General features: G+C 38.0%; 1 protein-coding gene across 1 annotated transcript; it reads right to left on the reverse strand.

Annotated features, from left to right (window-relative positions):
- Positions 1 to 930: 930 nt before the first annotated feature.
- LOC140153233 (thioredoxin domain-containing protein 12-like) lies at positions 931 to 21,820 on the reverse strand. Its single transcript, XM_072175922.1, has 6 exons — positions 21,607 to 21,820; positions 6,033 to 6,093; positions 5,575 to 5,627; positions 3,827 to 3,900; positions 2,762 to 2,915; positions 931 to 1,877 (listed from the first exon to the last, which is right to left on the reverse strand). The coding sequence occupies exons 1-6, from the start codon at positions 21,698 to 21,700 to the stop codon at positions 1,807 to 1,809; spliced, it is 507 nt and encodes a 168-aa protein (XP_072032023.1). The 5' UTR covers positions 21,701 to 21,820; the 3' UTR covers positions 931 to 1,806.
- Positions 21,821 to 25,058: the final 3,238 nt, after the last annotated feature.

The following is a 25,058-nucleotide window of genomic DNA, read 5'->3' on the forward strand; positions in this document are numbered from 1 at the left end:
TGTAAAATGTTCAGATATGACACATTGACTCGGATTGTAATAGATATCTTATCTTCCAATCCTATGCAACAAATCTATGCCTATGGGAAAATGAGTAATCGGTAGTTCAAATTTACATGATTCAAGTAATATATAAGCAGGTGACTAAAACCAACATATCGTATTTTGGATTGAGTAGGTCGATATCAATACCCATTTCTTTGTCTTTAATAATATATTGCTGTTTTTGATAATTTATATATATAAATATACTGTGATTACTGACACTCTATTAGTTACCATTTGATGATTACCAAAACCTAATAACTGATTAGGTCCACCTAATCAAAGCACAAGTAATATGCTCTACAAGTAATATGCTCTACAAGTATCCATAGTAACTGTTGTCATGGAGATGTCATAGACAATAATCAAATAGGATTGCTGTATTCAACTGGAACTGCAAACATCTGAGGTACAGCTGTACACCATTTTTTTGTCTTTGTACTTGTGAACAATAATACAATCATTTTCAATAATACAATCATTTTACTGTACTAGTATCTACTGAAACCTAAGCACTAAATATTTGGCTCAATGGGTTCTGTGGTTCTTGAGATATAGATGAAAGCACACACAAATATCTCCCTTTGGCACATTTTTGCCTTATATATCAAAATACCTGGAATGAAAACATTTGTTTTGAAAACAATATATTTGGGGCATTTTCTACCAGATGCTTACGCCCTCCATGCTTCAATCCTAGATAATATATTAAACCTTTGTGTCACACCCAACAAAACCCATAGCTATTGAAAGACAAAGCATATGTACACACAATTCTCTTTGTGATCGAATAATACTGCGATCATAAATTTATAGGGTTTGTTTTGTTTTTATGGTTTGCAAACAAATGTGAGAATAAAGTATAGTTATCCCTATCAGACTAAACCAAACCAGACATGAGAATGATCATCTATGAAAAAACCTAAAATGTTTGTAAAAACATGAAAAAGCGTGTGAAATTTAACACATTTAAACCTGAAAATTCTCATGCCTATGGAAGACACGCTCTTAATCTTTCACACAGTGAGTGTGAATTTCAAATGGGGTTACCTAAATAGGTGACTCCATTTGAAATCTACATCCCCTGTGTGGGAGATTAAGGTCATGTCTTTCATAGGGGTATATGGATTTCAACTGGAATAGCCCAATGTATGTCCATTGTTATCAGGAATAGGCGCGTCTCCTCTATCGAATCATATCAAAATAGCACCACCTGTTCATTATGTTGGCTGAAAACAATCTGAAATCACAGTTTGTGTTTTTTTTAATCTTGACTACTGTATAGTAGAGTATTTTCACTGGGTTAAATTTTCGTTATTTTATCAATCCTGGACACTTAAGACAGTTAAGTGGGTGTTTAATTTGCGTTTCCAAATATAATTACGGTATTCACATTAAGTACTATGTATAATAAATATTTTTGCAGGGTTAAAAATTCATGGCTGCCTGTTCGACAGTGAAAATTAGATCCCAGCAAAAATTTCCCGCTATACATTATGTAAGCATCTAGCTGATCCCCACACCACTTCTTACCAATCCCAAATTGAGCAGACTGCAGCCTGTTCTCATCTTTAATAATAGTCAAACCACGCTGGAGATTGACAGATACGATGCTCACATCTCAAGATCATTAACAAAGCATTGGGATCTTTCAGTAACAAGTCCTAACTAGCATTTCATAAACCCTCTGTACCCCTTTACAATACCACTACTGAAAAAAAAAGGTCTTTTATTGCAGTGAAGATATACCATCAACAGAGGTTAAAGTTCATCATTGGTTCCATCCAGTTTACTGCCAGCAGGTTGGACGACACTCTTCATTGATGCTATAACTGGAACAAAAGAGAGGGCAATTTGTTCACATTAGTATTTTGTATTGACTTGGAATTGAGAAACATATACACCAATCTTCCAAACACACCAACCCCAAAAAATACACATGATCTCACACCACCAAAGAGAAATATGGTTTGAGTGCTCTTAATATTAATGCCTGTTATAATTCACAAGGAAAATGGTGATATACACTAAAATAAATCTCAAAATGTGCAGAAATTTGCATGATTTTGGCTAAAATTTGGATTTACCATGATTAGTAATGATATAATATTGGATGGCTGAGCATGATACCATAACATATCGGATGAGTCATAAAAATATCGGACGAGCCAACGGCGAGTTCGATATTTGTATGACTTAATCCGATATGTTATGGTATCATGCGAAATAAGCCATCCAATATTATCATTATTAGGCTTTCTTAACTCCTAATAACCCTGAAAACATAATAATGTTAAATCCTGCAATTCTACCACAAACAGGAGATATTGAGTAGTCTTGAATGATTTTAAGCACCAATTTTATTTTATTTTTTGTCAAGAAAATCATGATTTTGCATGGAGAGTATGTAAGCAACAGACATCATGAGCTTCAAGGCTCAGTCGAAAAAAATAATGGTGGTCAATGACCGTATTCAGAGAGATCAGACAAGGGCTCATTTCAACCATCATAACTGTTGCTAAGAACTAAGTTTCTCCTGTGAAGAAAAACTTCCATTTTCTTACTGCGAATTTCAATGGGACTGGCATGATAGTGTGAGATCTTTTTCAATTCAAATGTTTATTGTGTCCATTTCTTAATTATCTGATTGATTGATTGATTGACTGACTGACATATTGATTGATTGATCGATTGGTTGATTGATTGATTGACTTACTTCCAGTAGGATCGGGATAGTAGTATTTATACTTTGGATTGCCTCTGCTGTTAGTGATAGCATTATTGACATTGCCATCAGCATCTAGAAAGAGTATTCTAGGGATATAGCCTCCATCAGGTGTAAACTTGCTATCACTTGGCTCTTCATCATCCTGTCAATAAAAACAAAGTAACAAAAAACTGCTATTTATTTAGTAGAAGTTTCTACCAGCTTATCATACCTCTTCTCTAGTAATAAGCATCCTCTGTGCCTTTCATACATACTTATTGGGGAGGGGGTGAGCGGGTGGCATGTAGGGCAGATTGTCACCTCAGAAAAAGTTATTATATTATCAAGATAGAAAATGATAAAAAACATTATGTCAAATCAGCTCTTATTCTACCATAGAGTTCCACGGAGCACTCTTTGGAAGATTCTGTCAATGATATACAAGTTGAAATGCAAATGGCTGAATACAACAGCTGTGCTCTGTCTACGTATACCATCCTCCACAACTGAGCCCGGATGTCGCCAGTGCCACTATTGAGATATGCTCCATTGAACTTAACAATAAACAGTAGGAAACAAAGGATTTATTGACTGTTTTATTGATTTTTCACTACTTAAATGTCAAGTACTATAGACATGATATACATCATTTTAAAGCTAATTTCAAGCAGAATATTTTGGTTGAATATCTCAAAAATGATGATTGGCGACTTTAGGGCTCAGTTGTGCTGGATGGTCACATATATCCCTCCTTAAAAGGGAAGATTGGAATGTCATCTTTCCAAGGGAAAGATCAGAAATCAAGCTAGACGGTAACATGAGTAGGTTTATTTCACCTTGAAGGCATGGGTAGTCTTGCAAATATGCGCTAACTTTCCCCTAGGCCATCCAATATGCCATGAATTAGCAGGACTGGACTACAACTGATAGTAGGACTACCAACTGATATCTACTAGCCAGTTTACTCTTATTTCCACATCTGTTACTTTTATGTGTGGCTTTAACTTAAATGTAACGTTCCTCATTAGGTTTGTTTTATGGACACATGTAGGGATAAATCAATCTTTCTCTTACCTCTACATTGACCATCACAAACTCTTTGCTTAGTCTCTCTATCTCTTTAGATTCAGCAAATTTGGGTTTTAAAGCTGGAATTCAAACACAAACAAGAACTATGAATGTTTCAAAACCATTATATTTTCACAAAGTAGGCAATCCAAGTGATGTGTGCAATATAGAATACAGAAAGTGTCAAATGTGTATAGGGCAGCTATTGTAGATAAGACTTTTTTGTACTTAGAGAGGATAGCCCCACCAGACCAGTTCTTCTGGGGTGAACCAAAACTTCCTGGTTATCAAATTAATCAGTTCTCTCTGAATTTGAGAGGTGTTAATTGATAGTTTGATATTATTGCATTAATTAGCTTCTGTCAAATGCAGAGATAATCTTGTAATTGATTATTTCTTCTTCCTTATAAGTGCCTCCTTCATTGTATGAGTATTATCGCACTGCGTACAGACAAGCTGTACTTATTTTTACTCTGGAACCTAGAGTAGATGAGTGTATTTTTGAAGTACAGTCAACAGTACCGGGATGACCCCTGCTCTTTACGAATAGCCTGTGACGTTCTTTAACGTGCACACTACATTAATTTGAGAAAATATGCATGTACACGGGACCGACAGCTTAAAGTGCCCTCCGAAGCACTAAGCAAGTAGAGTGAAGTGCCTTGCTCAAGGACACAAAGAGCCAGCCGAGCTCAGGCGGACCTGGGATTCGAGCCCTCGACCCTTGGATTCACAGTCCAACGCCTTAACCGCTAGGCCACGCTCCCCTCATTTGATTACTTTGATAACAAGGCAGATTTGGTTCACACAAGAACTGCTCTGGTGGGGCTTCCTCTTTAACTAACCCCTCTAAATGAGCTTCTTGGACTTTTGGAGCTGAGTGAGGCTGCTGATAACAGTGGTGTACAGTAAAATTAACTATTTGTTTTGATGGACATATATTTGATAATTTGTAAATTTTAGTTTTGATCACACAAACCCATATTTCAACCGTTCTTTTCAACACACTTAGGGAGTGTTCATAGATACTCTGGTGGGGGGGTTGGAAAAGTTGGAACCTCGGACGTCAAAAATTTTTTGATCCCCCCTAAAAAAGGGTGGATTTTTTTTGATCCCCTCTTTTTATGGTCTAAAATTTTTTTGATCCCCCCTTTATTTCCTAAAAAAGAAATATACATCATTAACAGTGGCATAGATTTCTTTTTGACATTGGGGTTGGAGAAAAATTCTTGAAGTCCAGTGAATCCAGCACCTATTGCCGACAAAATAAGTTTATGGTACAAATGCTCGCGAAGCGCGCAAACAAATTTGATCCCCCTTTTTAGGACCCAAATTTGTTTGATCCCCATATTTTCCAACCCCCCCACCAAAGTATTTATGAACACTCCCTTATGAAACGATCACAGCATGTGTAAAAACATGATTGGTGATTAATTTGGAAGGAATAATACCAATTATATCCTTCATTAATATATTCTTGTTCATTAATTGGTTAAACGAGTATCATGACCAAAAATGCATACCCGTAACCTTGAATTTGCGTATGACCATCATCCATTGTTGTTGGCTGTCAATTAGTACAAATTCCATATCACTTTTGTCCAAACATCTTCGTCATACATTTTACATTTGTCTCATGAAATTAAGGCTTCCGGTTTTTTAATGTGATGAGTCCGTCATAGTTGTAGTACCATGTGGCATGCCTGATTAGTGACACAGAGGGCTATATTATAATAAATACATAAATGAATTACCTTTGCATGCACCACACCAGGTTTTGTGTATTATCAACATGATTGGTTTGTTTCTGAAAATATACAAAATGAAGAGAATAGTTGACCATTCTAAAATCATTTTGTAATACATACATAAATGTTACACTAATACAGTACTTAATGTATTCAAAGAACAGTATGCTATGTGGTGAGACATTGTGCAATTTAATCTAACTCTCCTTAGGCCAAAAAAAAAAAAGGTTTGTCTCAAAGCTCACGAGAAATTTAAAACAAATGCGAAATGCGATTTTTTTTTTAATTCCGACTTTTTCATGGTATTTTGAGAAAAAGTCTGATTTTTGAAATAAAAAAATTGTCCGCATTTCTTTTTTGTCAAATTGTGCGATTTTAAAAACACGCGCGCAAGCTTTGAGACAAACCTTTTTTTTTTGGCCTTACAACAAAACTGCATATAGTTGTCTTGGGTGGATACTTACGATTCCTTTGCTATTCCATAAGCATCATCAAGTTTAACCCAGTCTATGTGGTCACCGAATCCTGTACAAAACACACAGAAAAAGAATAAGGGCATTACACAGACTCTCTTGCAGGTTGGTGATTACCAGCCTGCTGTTATAAGCACCGTGGGGGGGTTAAGAAGTTCTATAATACGTTTATGGGACATTTGGACGCCCAACCGATCGATATGAACGCATACCATTGGTCTGGAGAGGAGGCATTTCTGTAGACCATAAATCAATATAACTTTCATCCAGCGAGGATCAGCCAAGCACTGTCAAGTCAGATTTGAGTTCCGTGAAAATATTTAGCCATTAAATATCATTTCCCGCTATTTGTGCTGTGCGTTCACAAGAGTTGTATAATAGTTTCAATGTCCATTGACCGTGTTCAGTCAAGAGCGAAATCAAGCAGCGAAACGGCAATCGGGAAAACTTCAGAACAATACGGGAAAAGCCGAGGTTTCGAATCCCGCTGAATGATAGGGCGTGGATGACTGGATGGGTCACTTGATAGTAAACATCCATCGGAGAAAGATGTGGGTTTTTCCATCTCCCACCTCCCGAATAATCAGGGTTGATTTCAATTATGAGTTTCGTGTAAGAAGCAGAGCTGCCAACATTTGAATCTTGAAAAAAGGGAGATTTCCTGTTGCAATCAGGGAGATTGTCAAAATGTGTACATCTTAATGGACGAAACCATTTCCTTTTCAGGGAGATGACCACAAATTAAGGGTTCTGAAGGTTTAAAAGTAGGGAGTCTCCTGCGAAAAGAGGATGAGTTGGCAGTTCTGAAGAAGGCCACTGTTTACATACTATAATTGCGTCCAAGCAAATTATACAAGAGTATGTATAAATAAATGGTTCCAATAAAGGTATTGGTACAAATGTAATTAAGTGGTTATGCGTGCTCATGGGGTGATGTACGGCTGTACCAGTCTAGAGGTTGTAATGACGCCTGTGCTTGATGATGGCAGTACCAGGGAAATGACCACCATGTGAGGGAGCTCAGTTCAAGTCAACATATTGTTTGTTTGGATCCAATGTAAGTATAATTTAATTTTATGAGTAATGTTATTATGTAAAATGTGGTTTTCAGATAGTTTTGTCACATAAAAATTCAGGTGTAATCAAGAAAATAATAGTTATGCAAATTAGATGCAAATTAAGGGTGTGGACATAATTTTGGAGGTTAACTTAAATATCAAAGTTTATTTTAGAGAGGTTTTTGTTAAAATGTCCATAAAGGTCAAAGTCAATTTTGGATGGTCATAACAAAAGGAAATTGACCAAACATCCATGTCAAAAATATAATTTAAAAAAAGGAATTGTTGAGAAATTGTGTACATCCATATCAAAACGATGCACTTGTCGGAGGCTACATGTGTCTCATTTCACATAATAGCTAGGAATAAATATCAGACTCATCTCAAGTGGCGGTCACTTCAAAACATCCCCAAGTGACATGGTTAAGGGGTGGGGTATGAACCTTTGGACAGTATTTATTGTGGGACATTAGAGCACATCAGACATATCGAATTGCATTCTGAATACGAAGAATGTCCTTCTGATATCAAATATGGATTTTTTGAAATTCGCAATGTAATACACATTTTATGGCAAATGATTAAAAATTGATATTTTTGATATTTAACAGTACTCGAAGTAAATTTTATAATATGTACTTAAAGTGTATGTAAGTGGGATGAAAAGCCGACGATCAATTGAAAATTTTTACCTTTCGTATTGAAGATATGGATTTTTTTCCCAAAACACCAAAAAAAATTTGGTCTTTTTGGGAAAAAAATCCGTATCTTCAATATGAAAGGTCAAAATTTTCAATTGACCGTCGGCTTTTCCTCCCAGCTACATACACTTTAAGAATAGATCATTAGATTTATAAAATTTACTTCGAGGATTGTTATATATCAAAAATGTGAAAAATATCAAATTTTTATAATTTGTCATAAATATTGTATTATATCGTGAATTTGAAAAAATTATTTGATATTAGAAAGACATTCTTCGTATTCAGAATGCAATTTGATATGTCTGATGTGCTCTCATGTCCCACAAAAAATACTGTCGAAATGCTCAAAACGCTCATTCCAGATCCCTTAAGGAATGTTCTCTGTATTCTTAATTTTTTTTTTTTTTTTTTTTTTTTTTTCATTTTTTTTTTTTTTTAATGATGGTAGCACTTGATGTTAGGTCCAGGGACTCTCCAAATCCATGAAAAAAAAATTAAAAATCATAAAAAAAAAAAAAAAATGCGCTTTTTAAGGGAAATCACATATTTTTGCAGTTTTTGGAAAATCAGGGTGTGTTTTTGGCCTCCAAAATCGCAGCATTCTTAGCAGCCCTACCTTATTCTTAGGTTTTACAGGACTAAATGGAAGCCCTCAGGACTAAATAGAAATTTAATATTAGTATGGGATGGGGGTGGTTGCTGCTTTCAAAATTAATTTAATATGTGAAAGTTTTGAGGTGTTATTGTTTTATTTCTTGCTTTTAAGGGGGTACTACACCCATTGATTTTTTTGTTGCATTTTTTTGCATTTTGTGAAGAAATTACAAAAAAAAAAAAATTGGACAAAGTGGTATGCAAAATGAAGGGGCAAATCTTCTCGTTTTATTGGTGGTATCGGTATCAATGTAGCTTACATGCTTTTACAGATAGAAGCCAAAAGGAGGTACATCACTGATGATTTAAATTCACTTCATTTTGGAAAGCTTACTATCAACGGATTTCGTTAAAATTTTGGATATGTGTTGCTAACACATTAGGGAAATAAAGTTGATATGTAAAATGGGAATAAGTGGTTCCTGATTTCTTTTATGACTTCATGAACTTGGTGCTCCACATTCCACAACTATCAAAAAGGAACTGGTTAAAATTCTTCTATTTTCAATGTTGAGCTATATTTTGCATTTTTAACTTGCGACATTATTGCACTGAAACTTAATTAAGCCATAGGTAACAGGTTACAACAACCATACTACAGCAATGATGAAAAAATTGTATTTCTTGTCACCTATACAACCATATTGGGTAGTTTTCCGTAAGCTTAAGTTTTGTGATTTTGGTAACTATTTTATATTTATTTGTGAAATCCGTCTCAACTAGGCATTCTAAATTGTACTCACCATTTACATCCCAAGGTATATTAGTATATCCACCATGCACTTCTCGATATATATCCAGTTAAAGACAGAATATCAAAATTATGCCTCATATGATATCACAGACTCTCACATGTGTATTCAAAATTGATGCTTAAATTTGACCTGAACCAATTGACCTATAACCTGACATACGGTGACCTAATAGCCTTTTCTTCTCCTAACAACTAATGACTATGCATCCATTGTATAAGTGTTTATTTAATTTATTCAGTGTTATATCATGGTAGGTATTTTGCATGCACCACTATAGATTTTCTATAGAGAGTATAACAAAGGATTTAATGTATTCTATTCATGTACCCTACTTGAACATTTTCAAAAGAATAAATTATGGTTTGTTATGAAACACAGATCTGAGTTACTAGGTTACAGTAAACAAAAAAATATATAGGGCTAAAATGACTTACTAAAATTGTTGAAATTCACTTTATATGTAGATATATTTTATAAGTTCAGGACATGAGGTGATAAACATATATATGTACTTAATAAATTTGCAAGAAAAAAAAGAAGAGGGGTACTGATGAAAATCGGGGTATTATATCGCCTTAATAGGCATGATCACACGGGAGCTTACCTCCGTGTTACCGTAACACGGAGGTAGTGCAAGGTCATGCCTTAACATGGATACTTGTCCACAGGGTCCTTCCTTGTGGTCTTTAACTCTAAGCACTCCGTGTTAGCTGCACGGCTCGGTCTTTGCTTCGTGGTAAATATAGGAATTTCCTGGAAGTTATAGGCCCGTTTGCTATGTATACTGCAAGTACACTGTGGAAGCCGATGTCTCTTATAGTTTCAGGGCAATTATGTCCTACACGTGTTTTTTAGCGGTTATTTTTTCTCCACTCAGTTTCTCTGTCTTTCAAGACACTTATCAGCTCTTCCGTTTCTTCTTTTGACCACTTAAATTTTGTTGTTATTGTTTTTTTTTCTTTTTCGTTTTTGTCAGTGCTTCTTTCATGATGTGAACGGAGACACATTATTGTGAATTTATTGCTAAAGAAATTTAAAATACTGCGAAATTGTAAGTGTTGTATCCATAAGGTCAAGCTTACCCCGGAATCTTGTTCATACGGGCGCTAACACGGAATGATCGCTTCGTGTTGGCTACCACAGAGATTTCTCTGTGGTAAATCTTTCGTGTTAAGCTTCGAGGTAGTTAACACGATACTTGTTCAGACGGGCGCTAACACGAACTTACCCCTAAGCCCGTCTGAACACGGCTATTGAGTGTTAAATGCAATAAATGTACTTGTAAGTCACAAGAATATGCTGCCTGAATGTACAATCACTCGTCTATTGTACACCAATTAAATAGAACCGTACATCACTGTACATTATGGGCAGTTAAATTACAGGTAGCAGGGGTCTACAAAATCATTATTTCAAGTAAGTTGTGCAAATATAAAAAACAAAATTGTCATCTATAATAAAACAAACAAACAAAAACAATAATAATAAAAGTTTTAATTTATAAAAAGTTCATTTATTTCATATTTTACCCTATTTTACCACGGTAAATTAAGATGGCAGTAGATTACCGGTAATTTACCATGTAAATTAAAGGGCATTTCGTGATCCACAGCCTCATCCCCCACTGTTCTCAAAAAAGTTGAGATTTTTATATCACTGGAAACCTCTGGCTACATAATGTTTATGTACAAAACATTTCTTGCAGATTAATTCGTTTAGCAAAGATATCGTGAAATTTGAATTTCATTCTGGTGCACCAGAACGAAATTACAACGCATTGTCTATGGAGCAGTGTAATACACATAATCATGCATAACTCGCGAACGCAAAATCGGAATAAACTGAAATTTTGGGAATAGGTTTTTTTCGTGGATATCTAATGAAAAATGGCATAAATAGAGGATGCTAGGATCACGAAATACTCCTTTAACCGGTACTTTACCGACTCACAACACTGTTAATCGCATCTGACATCAGTGCAAAGGCACGCCGTGAATCCCTGTGATTGGTTGCCGACCTGCCGCATTTTCTGTCTAGTAGTCAGAATTTCTTCTTATTATTATTAGTGCCTACCTCATATGTATGAGTATTATCGCACTGCATACAAACAAGCTGCACTTACATGTATTTTTACTCTGGAACCTAGAGTAGATGAGTATATTTTGAAGTACAGTCAACAGTAAAGGATGATCCCCTGCACTTTTGAATAGCCTGTGATGTTCTTTAATGTGCACACTGCATTAATGTCTGAAATACATGTACATGGGACCGACAGCTCAGCAAGTACATTGAGTAGAGTAAAGTGCCTTGCTCAAGGACACAAAGAGCCAGCCGAGCTCAAGCGGACATACTCAGATTTCGAACCCTTGTCCTCGACCCTTGGATTTACAGTCCAACGTCTTAAACCGCTCAGCCACACTCTCCTCAGACGTGAACTAGTCTTTTTCTGTCTTTCATTATACTATAGTAAATGTAAACCTGTATGCCTGTTTAGTATTAATTTAAAAGGGCTTTTCGTGATCCACATCATCATCCCCCACTTTTCTCAAAAAAAGTTGAGATTTTTATATCACTGGAGAAACCTCTGGCTACATAATGTTTATGTACAAAAAAATTCTTGCATATTAATTTGTTTAGTAAAGATATCGTGAAATTTGAATTTCGTTCTGGTATCCCACCTGTTTACCTTAATGATTTATTTCATGAAGTTAGTTCTATATATCCATTCTGTACATACACGAACAAGCAAAGCTGGAAATCTTTACAAGCCTGGTTTTAATACTTATTATGGTAAAAGTATGTTTCAATGTCAAGGATGTATCACATGATATCCGAGATGCAAAATCATTCTCGTCTTTTAAAACAGGTTTTAAAAAAGATCTGAAATTATAGTAATGTATCTTGCCATTTATGAGTCGACATCATCTTGCTCTGTATTTTTAAATTATGTTTACAATTTCAATAGATTTTTTAGCATATCAATGAATATTTCTTATGTACTTTCTAATGTTTTTTTTTATCAATTATCCTATTTATGTATATATATCTTTTATGTCTATTACATCAGCATGTCTCTTAACATTATGTTTTTTATGGTTCGATTATATGTTTATGTCAATATTTATATTCTTATGTAATTCTTATAAAGTTTCTAATGTTTTTTTAATCAAATATTCAATAATGTATACAGTGTATATACATATCTTTTATGTATTTTACGTCAACGTGTCTCTTAATCAAGGTTTTATGGATGGATTATATGTTTATGTAAATATTTATTTTCTTTAACATGTAAAACTGTGTTTTTTACATTAAGCAGGGCCCTGCTGAAAATCAATTTTTATTGAGCAGGTTACCCTGTTGAAATATTGTGTTCAAATAAATTTAAATAAATAATAAATAAATAAATAACAACACATTGTCTATGGGGGATGGGAGCAGTGTATACTATTCCAATTGAATGAACGCGGCTTTCAGCAGCTGTACTCAATCCAACCACGATCGTATATCGCATATTTCAAACTACAACACAAACTTGGATACAATCCTAACCAATCACGAGTGTGTTGGTGTGGCATGGTTGGATTCACTTCCGCATTACTCACGCACAGTCGCACACGCTGGCGTACATCGAGCAGTGTACCCAACAAATCGTCACGCTATTGAAAGCTGCGTTCATTCAATTGGAATTCCCACTATATTACATGCTAATATACACATGCAATTTTGGGAATAATTTAAGCTTTTTTCGTAGACTCCCTTGCCAGTCTCGTGTACACTGTACGCCGTTTGTACACAGAGACTGGCTTTTGCCATTTTGTGCGTCAGTGGGATTTACACACTTAACGTTTTGCGAAGCTTAAACATTTCAACAATTTTTTTTGCAATTCAGTCAATTTATATGAAATTGGTACTCCCATATCTGATCTGCAAATCATATCTTATTCAATGTACGGTATCATTAAATAACAAATCCCAAGTGGATATGGTAATCATGGACTTTTCAAAGGCATTTGATGTAGTTCCCCGTAGGCTTTTAAACAAATTAAACAGATATGGTATTCACAACAAGACACATACATGGATCAGTAGCTTTCTTAAGCATCGTGTCCTGAGGGTCGTAGTCTGTGGTGAACACTCGACGTGGACCAACGTTGCTTCGGGCGTCCCTCAGGGCACGGTGCTTGGACCGCTACTGTTCCTTGTATACATAAATGATCTCCCTGACAACATAGATTCCACAGTCCGTCTCTTTGCAGACGACTGTGTGTTATATAGAGAAATACAAAATCAGTTTGATGCAGATGCACTACAACAAGACCTGAACACACTCATAAAATGGGAAAGAGACTGGCAAATGCATTTCAACCCAGAGAAGTGTTTTATAATGAGACTCACACATAAAAGATCTGTGTTCCATTTTGACTACACACTGGGTAATTCTATCTTGCAGACAACAAAATAACAAATAACCACCCATATCTCAGCATAACAATCACTGATAAACTCACTTGGAATAAACACATCGATAACATAACAGCATCCGCAAACCGCACCTTGGGCTTTATACGTAGAAATCTATATTCATGTCCCCAACCAGTGTTCGAATTAAGTGGTTGTCCGATTGTCCGGGACAACCAAAATAATGATAGGACAAGTAAAAGTTAAGAAGGCAGTTGTCCGATGGACAACCATAGAAAAATTCCTCAGTATAATTTCATAAAACTAGGCTCAAAAGTTGCCTCAAATTGCATTATGCACTTCATTTTTGGAGTCACTGAATCCTTAAAATGCCGAACTATGACCTAATTTACTTCAATAATTAATATAATGCACATTAATACTGACTTGTGAGCTCTAATTTTAACAGCAAACATCGAAAATCGCCGGTGAGAATTTTGTGCCGCCATGTTTGCCAGGGACCGGTTTGTTGACATGACACTGCCCTTTATAGAGGCCGTCAGCCTTTCGCCATCTTGTGGGTACAAATGATCTGTGTGTTCATGCGTCGGACACTACGCGCATAGCGCAGCTTGCCACGCAGATGTTATCGCGCCTCAACGCGGTGATTTTGCTGCTCACGCATGGAGATCGAACGACCATCACAGCGTGTACCCACAAGATGGCGGCATATGACGTCACGCTGACGGCCTCTATTGTTAAAATTAGGTTAAATGTTGGCTAGCCGGCGGTGGGCGCCGGGTGGTAAATAAAGTGTTATTCAGATTTCCTTTGACAGCTGAACCATCGCGTATACGCACGCGACGTCAAGCGCGTGCATTGGAGCTTGTGCAAAATAATACGCGCTGGACAGCTAGCAGTACGCTTAATTGGTAAAAGGAAATCTGAATAATACTTTACCAGGGAATTTATCGAAGGACAACCAGAAAAAAAATCTTAATTCGAACGCTGTCCCCAACATGTGAAAGAGTTGGCCTACAAGACACTGGTTCGATCTTTGGTGGAATATTCATCCTCTACATGGGATCCGTATACACAAGTGCTTAACAACAAGCTTGAAATGGTTCAAAGGAGAGCGGCCCATTTTGTAAGTGGGGATTACAAGTCTAAATCACAGGGTTGCATGACACCTGACAGAGCTACTTCGATGGCTAGATTGGGAGTCGCTGCAGTCCAGAAGGAAGTGTAGAAGACTGTCCATACTTCAAAAAGCCATCACTGGTCACCTATCCCTACCTGTCGGAAAACTCCTTCAGCCCGCCCCACGAACGTCACGGCATACTAACTCACAAGCCTTCGCAACACTAGCAGCCACGAAAGACTGCTACAATGTACAAGAACTCTTACCTGCCCAGAACAATCAGAGACTGGAATACTATTCCAGATTCAATAGCCAAGATACAAGAACCAAATACCTTCAAAGCAGCTACATGTATAGCAAGCCACATCTACAAGCAAGACTAAGCATAACATCAAGCGCACACCTTTCCTGACCGTGTGATTCCTGCAGGGAACGTTGGCCAGTACCCAGTCAAAGTCAAAGTATCCAAGTAAATTAAACTTGGTATTTCTGATACTTAAAAGGTAATTTCCAAGCTGTTGACCCCCTACGTCCGACGAGCGTGTTCGGTGATGAAACAATGCAAGTCACGAGATGACCCACCTCATTTACAGCCGGTTTCTGTCAAGTCGTGTTCGCAATACAGCCATGTTGCACTCTGAGGGGGATTGGTGAAGTCGATAACTAGTCCGAACAATCAGACCCAGAACAAAATATTAATTTCCGACATGATCCTGTTCTGGGTCTGAACTGTTTCCATATGAAATCTTGATGGCAAATTAGACAATAGAAGCACATGGTTCTACGTGACAGCTTTATAATGTTACGTGAATCACGCTATTGTGGACCATCCTTCTGATACTTGCATGACTTGAGTGTTTGGACAAGCGGAACGGTCTTTTGTCTACCTCTCTGTTTGTAAACAAACCAGGAGGTCGAAATCATCCTCCTCGCCGAATACGAAAGTCAGCGTAATAGTACGGCACTAGTCGATAACAACGAGTAAACAAAATGGCTGGGAAAACTGAGAAAGATGTGTGTCTTTTAAAAAGTGTTTCATCGACATCGTTAGGCATGTTCACAAAATTTTCAAGTAGGATATTTCACGTCGAAATTATTTTGTTTAAAAAGGTGATTATTTAACTTAAAAAATGAGGGGTCAACCATGTCTGTAGGTCAAAAATTAGCGAAGTTATGGGCAAATGTCTGTTTTTTAAAAACTGCACTCTTCTGCGACCATCATTGACAATGCCTTACAATGACTTACTGTACAAAAAAAGCATGTAATGCATCATTTTTCACCACGACGATCCATTTTACACAAAGGCGATTTTATTTTATGAAATCTAACTTTCACTGCATGCTGACTTCTATATCAAGGATAAAGTACCGGCACTTTTTAGACTACGTCGTCAAGTTTCTGGTGTCCAAATTTCAAATTTTTGTATTTCCGTATGGGGATTACACAGTTAAGCCATTGAATGTGAGCTACTGTGGTCCAAACTTTTTGGATTGAATGTCTGTATCTGTATCTGTAGTTGGTACTACACAACGCTCCCTAGCTGGAACCAGGCGTGTAGGAATTGGTGTGCGCATGGGTTGATTAGTCGTTTCTTAGGTGTTCCATCACTGCAGTTTTGAAGCTGGCAGGGTCTTGAATTTGTATTATTGAGTAGGGTAGATTGTTCCAGGTGATTACCGTTTTGGGGAAAAATGATTGTTTGTAACAGTCTTTGTTGCAGGTGATTACTTTATAAGCAGCTGGGTGATTGTGTCGAGATTGACGCGGGTTTGGTTGCAGTAAGTCTTGACCGGTAGGGCCAGGAGGAGGTCTTGCTTTGTGAAGAATTGTTACTCTGTTGGCGGTTCTCCTGTTGGCCATTGTGTCCCAATCCAGGTCGCTGACTAGTTTAGTAATGCTGGTGGTTCTGTCGTATGTGTTCGTAACAAATCTGGCTGCCCTTTTTTGGATTTTTTCAATTTTATTAATGAGTTCTTTCTGATGCGGGTCCCAAACGGAATTTGAATATTCTAACAGCGGCCTAACTAAGGATGTATAAGCGGTTTGCTTTATGGGTTTTGAACATGAGTATAAATTACGCCTAATGAAACCAAGTGATCTGTTTGCACTTGATGTGATGTTATTTATATGTGTTGACCAGGATAAGTTGTTGGATATTGTAACTCCTAAATATGGGTGACATTTTGTTTCCTCCAGTATGCAACTACCCAGCTTGTAATCAAACATCTTAACATTCCGCTTATGGGTGATTCTCATTATGAAGCATTTCTTGGTATTAAAATGCATCTGCCATTCATTCTGCCATTTCTCCAGAGTATCCAAATCATCTTGGAGAAGAGTGTGGTCCAGATCATTTGCGACTTCACGGTAGACCACACAGTCATCGGCGAAAAGCCTGACTTCAGAATGAAGATTTTGGGGCAGGTCATTTATATACACGCAAGAAATAATAAGGACCAAGCACCGTGCCCTGAGGGACGCCAGAAACAACCTCTGTCCAAGTCAGTGTTCACCCCGACAACGACCCTCTGTTCACGGTGCTTGAGGAAATTGGATATCCAAATGAGGAGGTTATTACGAATGCCATATCTGTCTAATTTAAGGAGGAGCGGTTATGGGGGACGGTGTCAAAGGCTTTGGAAAAATCCATGATGGCCATGTCAATTTGGGATTTGTTATTTAAAGAAAAAGCCAGGTCATTAACAGTCAAAAGTAATTGGGACTCACAGGAGTGTTTGTTTCTAAAGCCGTGTTGTTTATCAGATAAAATAAAATACTTGTCAAAATGGGTCATGATTTGGGAGTGAATAATGTGTTCCAGAACTTTACTACATATGGCTGTGAGGGATACGGGACGGTAATTGGATGCGTCTGACCGATCGCCTTTTTTGAAGATGGGGGAGATGTTGGCACGCAGCCAGGATGACGGGATCTCGCCGGTATCCAAGGATTTCTGAAAGATCATAGACAATGCCGGGGCTATCTCCTCGGCGGCTACCTTGAGAATCCAGGCTGGGATCCCGTCGGGTCCTGTGGCTTTGTGCGGGTTTAGATCCGAAAGTAATTTAATGACACCGTCAACTGAAATTTTGAAATTGGGAATTGATGGGATTGAGCTTGGGGGTAGGTGAGGGAGTTGAACTTTCTCCTGTGTGAAAACTTTACTGAACTGCGAATTAAGAATGTCTGCTTTCGCAGTGTTTCCGGATTCCAACTTACCATTCTTTTTCAAGGTAGGTATACCAACTGTGTCTTTTTGAGACACTTCATGTATGTCCAAATTTTTTTGGATGACTCAGTGCAAATGGAATTAATGTATTTCCTGTAAGAATACCTGCTAACTTTCTGTGTTGATTTACGAAGGTCCTGAAAATGAGTCAGATTTTCCTGATTAGGAGACTTACGATATTTATTGTAAGCCCTTTGTTTTCTTTTGTGAAAACGTTTGACTCTCTTATTAATCCAGGGTGTCAGGTTTTTTTCCTGACAACACGAGATGGAATGTGATCTTCCATCACTGAATTAATAGTCTCAATAAATTCTTCATACAGGCTGTCCACTGAACACTGAGAAGTGTCTTTGGTGGTGAATTTGTTGCTAAATTCTTTGAGTTCAGCCTTGATAGAGCATGTGTCTGCTTTGTCCCAGATGAAAACCTTACGAGGTTTCTGTTTACAAAGCTTGGGCTTGACGTTAATGGATATGACCGGAATACTGTCATGATCACTGATTCCTGGTGTCATTGAGGTACTCTCAACCAGGGATTGGTTGTTGGTAAGAAAAATGTCAAGGATGTTGTTAATCCTGGTGGGTTTGGTGACTATCTGGGTAAAACCAAAGTCATCAACAATGTCCAAAAAATGTCTAGACAAAACGCCATACTGGGCATTGGGTTTAACTGAATAGTTTTCCCAATTAATGTCTGGAAAATTGAAGTCACCTGCCAACCACAGCTGACCTCCCTCGACAAATTGGCTTTGTCAAGGGAGTCGCGTAGTTGGTCAAGGTACTCAGTGGTGCTCCAAAATTTGGGACCTATAAAAAGCACCAATGGTTATCTGCTTAGCTCCGTGAATCTGCAATGAGGCCCACACCACCTCACAATCACTGTCTAAGTCAGACCGGTTGGTAATGACCAGGTCATTCTTAAAAGCCAAAAGGACGCCACCTTTTTGTGGACCGAAATTCCTATCTTTCCTGATCACCGTGTAATCAGGTGGGAATAACTCACTGCTGTTCACAGTGTCATCAAGGTGCATCTCAGAACCTATCACCACATCGGGTGAGTGCTGCTCGATGCAGCAAGCTAGGTCTGCAATTTTGCTTCGTAAGCCCTGAAAGTTGACAACCATTACTTTGAGTTGTTGTCTGCATGTATTTCTGTGATTCTGACTCTTTGTTTTTCTACAGTGTTGGTTGGTGAGGATGCAGCTAGGGGTGAGCTTGGTAGCTCAGCGCTAGAATTATTGCTAGTGACATTACTGACTGAACTGGAGTGACTGGTTGAAAGACAATCAAAACTATTGGACAATTCAATGTCACTATTGGTAAAGAGAGAACTTGCGAAATTTGAACGCCACACTGGCAGCATATCCACTCAATTTGGCTGCTTTCAACAAGGACATTATAGACGGCAGTGGACATGGACATGCAATCAGCATGGAACCACCCGTGACATTCGTCACAGCTAACAGCACGCTGGTTCCACCGTGCTGCTTTGCCACATAACATACACGGAAATTTTGGCGTGTATGGCCCTGGGTTTGGGTGTAAGTCCCCAGCTTGCATCATAACCAAGAAAGTGAAATATGTCAAAACTAGCTTAACGGGCTGGTTGGTCTGGTGAAGACCAAGGGATTGATGTTTATAGTTCAAATGTGCCAGGATATTAACCATTCCTGGGATGCTTTGAAAGCTTTGTTCAGGTGACATGTGTAAGTTTGGGACCCAGAACTCAGACTTTTTATCCTGGGCATAATTTACACCATCACAGTGTGAGTTTATAAAAGTGGTGAACTGGTGGGTATAGATGTAAAACCCAACAAGTATCATGGATACATTCATAGCATTAGATAACAACATGGTCGACTATTACTCAGTTCGATCTCACCTGTATGCGTACTAACGGGAGGGCCACCCGACCCCACCGGCTTACTAACTTACTACAAACCGCACCGTTGTCGCCACGACACATGGGGATTTAAGCTTCCATCGTTGCTGACTTCCTCGCTGCTTGAAGAAGCATACTAGATGTAAATTGCAGCAAACACAAGGCAAGGATGGCTCAAGCGAAGCCTCAATCCAATCGGGCGAGGGAACAAAATGGCCTCCACAGTGAATTTCCTGCTGCGTCACACGTGGAAGTATGTGATCCAAGCAGTGAAAATTCAAGTTCAAATTCTGGAAAAACTGCAGTAACCAGGCGACTAAAAATTTACTCCCGGTATAATTGGAAGTTAAAGTTCACGATGGAATGATTTCTGGGACAATTTGGCTCACAAAAGTCACTAAAAGTGGAATTTGGACTCCAATATATCACCAGCCTTGAGTCTTGAGTCTTGAGTTTGGTACTGTCCAACACTCCAAGATGGAGACAAACGGCCAGGATGTGTGATCTGCGCTGTGGTTTTTGAAATTCTTGCTTAGTCTTGGTTGCTTAGATATTTTGTTACTGCTGTTTTGAAGGGTTCCGGTTTTGTGATGCTGATTAGGTGAGGTGGAAGAGAGTTCCAATCACGTATTGTCTTTGGTATAAATGAGTTTTTGTAACAGTCTTTGTTGGCTGATATGGTTGAATAGGATTCTGGATGATGATGCCGCGACTGGCGCTGGACGGGCTGTAGAAGGTTTCCGATGGGCAGGGACAGGTCGCCTAGTCTTGCTTGCTGGAATACGCAGAGTCTTCTAGCCTTCCTCCTGGTGCTGAGTGGTTCTAGTTCCAGATCTGTGACCATCTGGGTCGCACAACCGGGAGATTTAGATTTATAATCATTGAGGATGAATCGTGCCGCTCTTTTCTGCACTCTCTCCCGCTGGGCTATGTTCTTTTTTGTGTGCGGATCCCAGACGGATGAGGAATATTCAACTTGCGGCCGGACTAGTGATCTGTATGCTGTAAGTTTGGTGGATTGGTTACATGAATAAAGATTACGTTTTATGAAGCCTAATGAACGGTTTGCTTTTGCACAGATATTTTGAATATGACTGTTCCAGTTTAGTTTGTTGGATATGGATACACCAAGATATGGATGATTACTAACAACAGACAATGTGACACTGCTGAGTGTGTAAGAAAACTGCTTAGGAGCTCTAGCATGAGTTAAAGTCATTACAAAACATTTTGGCAATTGAATTTCATTTCGATGTAGAAGGAGATGCTGACACCTCGGCGCATGCGCACACCATCTATAATAAGGAATGTGGACATGTCTAACATCGTGACGATCAGAAACCTCAAAAAACTTTTTTTGACCGCGCTGGATATCATATGCTAACGATATTTATACAGGTACATTGAAGGATATAAATTGGATGGTAAATAAGCCAAATATTGCAAGAAATCTACTCGCTAGAATCCTAGCGAGCTCGCAAAAAAGTACCGTCCATGGCAGCGATGTAATATTATAATATTGAAAACGTAAAATCCCTACCGTACTATTTTTTTTTTGTTTTCTACTGAAAAATGTCATAAAAAGAGGATGCTAGGATCACGAAATACTCCTTTAAATTGATTCCTTGACAGTCTGACCTTGTCATGCTTGTGCAACGTTGTCGTTGAAGACGGTATTTCAAAGAAGAGGAAGAAAAACATACATGATCAGTGATGATACATGCATAAAAAATAAGCTTACCTTTACCGGATCCCGATTCTCCTGCTAACACGAACACAAGTAAGCTTGCAAGATAAGTGACAACACCAAATGATATCTGCTTCCAAGACGCCATAATTATTTAACTTGTTCAATGATTATTCACTTCGCAAATCGCAACCACAGATAAATTTCAGCAAAACCCCGATTAAGCTTATCTGATACATACACGCGTACGTGGACAACCATTTATTGACACAAGGTTGACATCCATTTAGTGTAATAACAAAATACCGTACGGATGAAGAAATTACATAATCAAATATATACCATAGAAAATACCTTAACAAGATCCATATTAATGTTTCATAAAAAATGATATACCCTTATTATTTGCTTTATTTACAAAACCATAGTGTGAAATATTTGTAATAAAAATGAAATAAACAGCTTTAACATTACATCGCTCATCCAGTTTTGTTTTGCAGTGTTTATTTTCCAACAACAGACCGTTACATAACTATCTAATCAATTACGCACATTACACAGGAGGCTGGTATTTGTTAAGCATAAAGGAGCAACTAGCACTCAAATACAGTCAAAGAACCATGGTACCCGCGGTACATTTTAGAGGCTATGCAATAACTATGAGGGGGGGGGTCCGCGGCGCATATAATAATAAAGAATAAGATCCATGTAGAATCACAGTTGAAAGGTGTAAAAAGTAAACATAATTGGTTGCAGGAAATTATTTTCAGATAATAGCTGATGATGTTTCAAGTCCAGGCCTATATTGAAAAAAAAACATGCCTCGTTCAAGAATCCAAATTTATGGGCTCAATGAATTCTTTCAGGTTTTGTGTCGAAATTGCTCAAAATAATATTAATATTTAGTTTCCTATTGTGTACTGTGTGATATTTGCTCCTACTCCGAAGTAAACATGGCAGAGGCTCCGGAAGATTTTGAATATTGGGGGGGGGCCAAAATGTGTGGCCTTCTCCGAGACGCGAAACGCTGAAGGGGGTGGATGCGGGAGGGGGTATCTTTTGAAATGCATACATTTTTACATGAATTATACCTTACATTTTGTATTATACCCTAAAATAATGAATTTTACCTTAAAATTATGAATCTGACCCTAAAATTATGAATTTGACCTGAAAATTTATGAATTTGACCCTAAAATTATGAATTTTACCCGAAAATTTATGAATTTTACCCTAAAATTATGAATTTTACCCTAAAATTATGAATTTTACCTCAGATTATTGGGGGGGCTCTAGGGTACTTGGACCCCCACCAAAATTATTGAGGGGGCCGGCCCCCCCCCCAGGCCCCGGCGGTTCCGGAGCATGGTATAAATTAGCAGATGGACCACTCTCATTATTCAACAACACTTTCAAAATACAAGTTGATTCCATGAGATGCACCATGGTAGGCCTACTAGATTTATGATTATTATTATATGGTGCCTAATCTTTTGTTTGCAAAATAATTTACTGGTTGGGCACTTTTGGGCAATGGGCAAGTTGGCAAAATAATTTTTTTGACTAGTAATATCTAGAAGAAATCAAATTTTAGGCTTACTTGGAAACAGTTCATATAAACTGTAACCCCTTTATGTGTAGACCCTATGCGCGTTTTAAAAGCCTGTGCAGTACATGACCGGCGTATTGGGGCTAGCGGAGCCTAAAGAGAGAGGCAGTGTGCGGAGAGAAAATCTAGCTTCAAAAGGGGCAAAATTGTAAATAAATTATGTATAAAGTATTTCTGAAAATCACTAGCACTTTGACACCTGCTTTGACAATTGGACGCGAAGTGCGCCAAAATCCCCATAATAATTTGAAGACCTTTACCCCGCCTTCAAGAAGTTAAAACCAAAACGTTTTTGTCTCCCCCTGTATACTTTGCCCTCCACCCACCAAAGTATTATTTCTGAACTCACACCAAAATATTTCTGAACATTCATTAAAGGCGGGTATAAAGGGCATTCGCTCTCCTTGTTAGCTCTTGTTCACGCTCTGTAGCTTCAGGATTGCGGAGCTTGATCTTTTGTTATTCTAAAATCCTTTTTATGTTATTATGTGTGACTTGAAGTCAATCCTACACAGGCGAATGAACATGAAGTGAGTGTATCGCACGAGTATATCGTGCGGACTAATATGGCATTAATGTACTCAGGGAATAAACATCGGCAGTGGCTGGGGGCTGAGGACCGCCCCCAATAATTTTGGTGGGGCCCAAGTACACTAGGGCCCCAATAATTTAAGGTAAAATTCACAATTCTGGGGTAAAATTCACAATTTTAGTGTAACTTGAATTAAAGGGTACAATTCATGTTAAATGCATGCACCCCTCAGCGTTTCGCGCCTCGAGGAAGGCCTCGTATGCCCCCTATTAAATGCCCTCTATCTTCCGGAGCCTCAACGACGCAACGGGGCATCGAGTAGACATCTTACAACCTCAAAGGAGGACATTTTCGGAAAACAATTCCTATATGATTATTTACCATGTTTACTAGTACGAATTTGCTGAAATAGTAGAATTTAACAAGAAGTTTTAATCACTGGGCTGCTTGGAGATCTCATAATTTGTTTTAGCTGACATTTCCTTGACCGATTAATCTGAAGAAAGTCTAATTCTTTGTTCATACAAAATGTCATAGTATGGCATACTTGCATCAGCGAGATAAAGTACATCATCCGGCAGACTTTCACGATCAGGCATCGTTGAAGGCTTACCAAAGTTCGAATGAGTAAATGTCTTGTTATGAATCCCTATCCTGAAGGCTCGAAGAAAAAGCTCCGGAATTTTCCATTTCAGCATCCTATCATCCCCTGGATTCCACTTGAGTAATTTTTCATCAAATGGCACTCCAGTGGTCTTGCAGTATGCTTGGAGAATGCCTCGTGGATCTTGAAGGAGATCATCGGCATCAATGATAACAATACCTTTTTGCTCATTTTGTTCCCTTATTTGGTAATTTGTATCCCTTATATGGAGCAGTAACTCGCACATCTCTTTATAGAAATAGCCAGCTGGTATCATACTTGCTGGAAGATCCGTCATTTTCTTATCCTTATTTGGAGTTGAGTTGATCATCTTCCGTAGAGACGCAAACACTCTCAGAGGGTGTCGGATGAGAAATGAATGTTGAAATCCATCAGGTATTGCATCATATCGCTCGATGATACCTTCTATCATTTCTTTAACGAATAGAACACGTGTTTCAGACAGAGGTCTTTCTAGCTGATTTTTAACCCAAGAATATGTATATAAGGACGTATCGTAGCCAGCTTCTTGAAACATTATGTCATCATGGTCATAGCCTGATTCTTTGATATCGTTTTCATATTTCTGAGCAAGATGTTGCGACGCGAGAGTGTGGGCTGTTCGTTGAGGTCCAAGTTTCCTTGCTGCAAAATAAGGTTCATACCATACTTCAGTGGCATCTAGTTGAGACATTGCAGTTAAAAATGATGTTGACAGCGAT

This window comes from Amphiura filiformis, chromosome 5 (genome assembly GCF_039555335.1).
Source record: "Amphiura filiformis chromosome 5, Afil_fr2py, whole genome shotgun sequence".
Classification (NCBI taxonomy): domain Eukaryota; kingdom Metazoa; phylum Echinodermata; class Ophiuroidea; order Amphilepidida; family Amphiuridae; genus Amphiura; species Amphiura filiformis.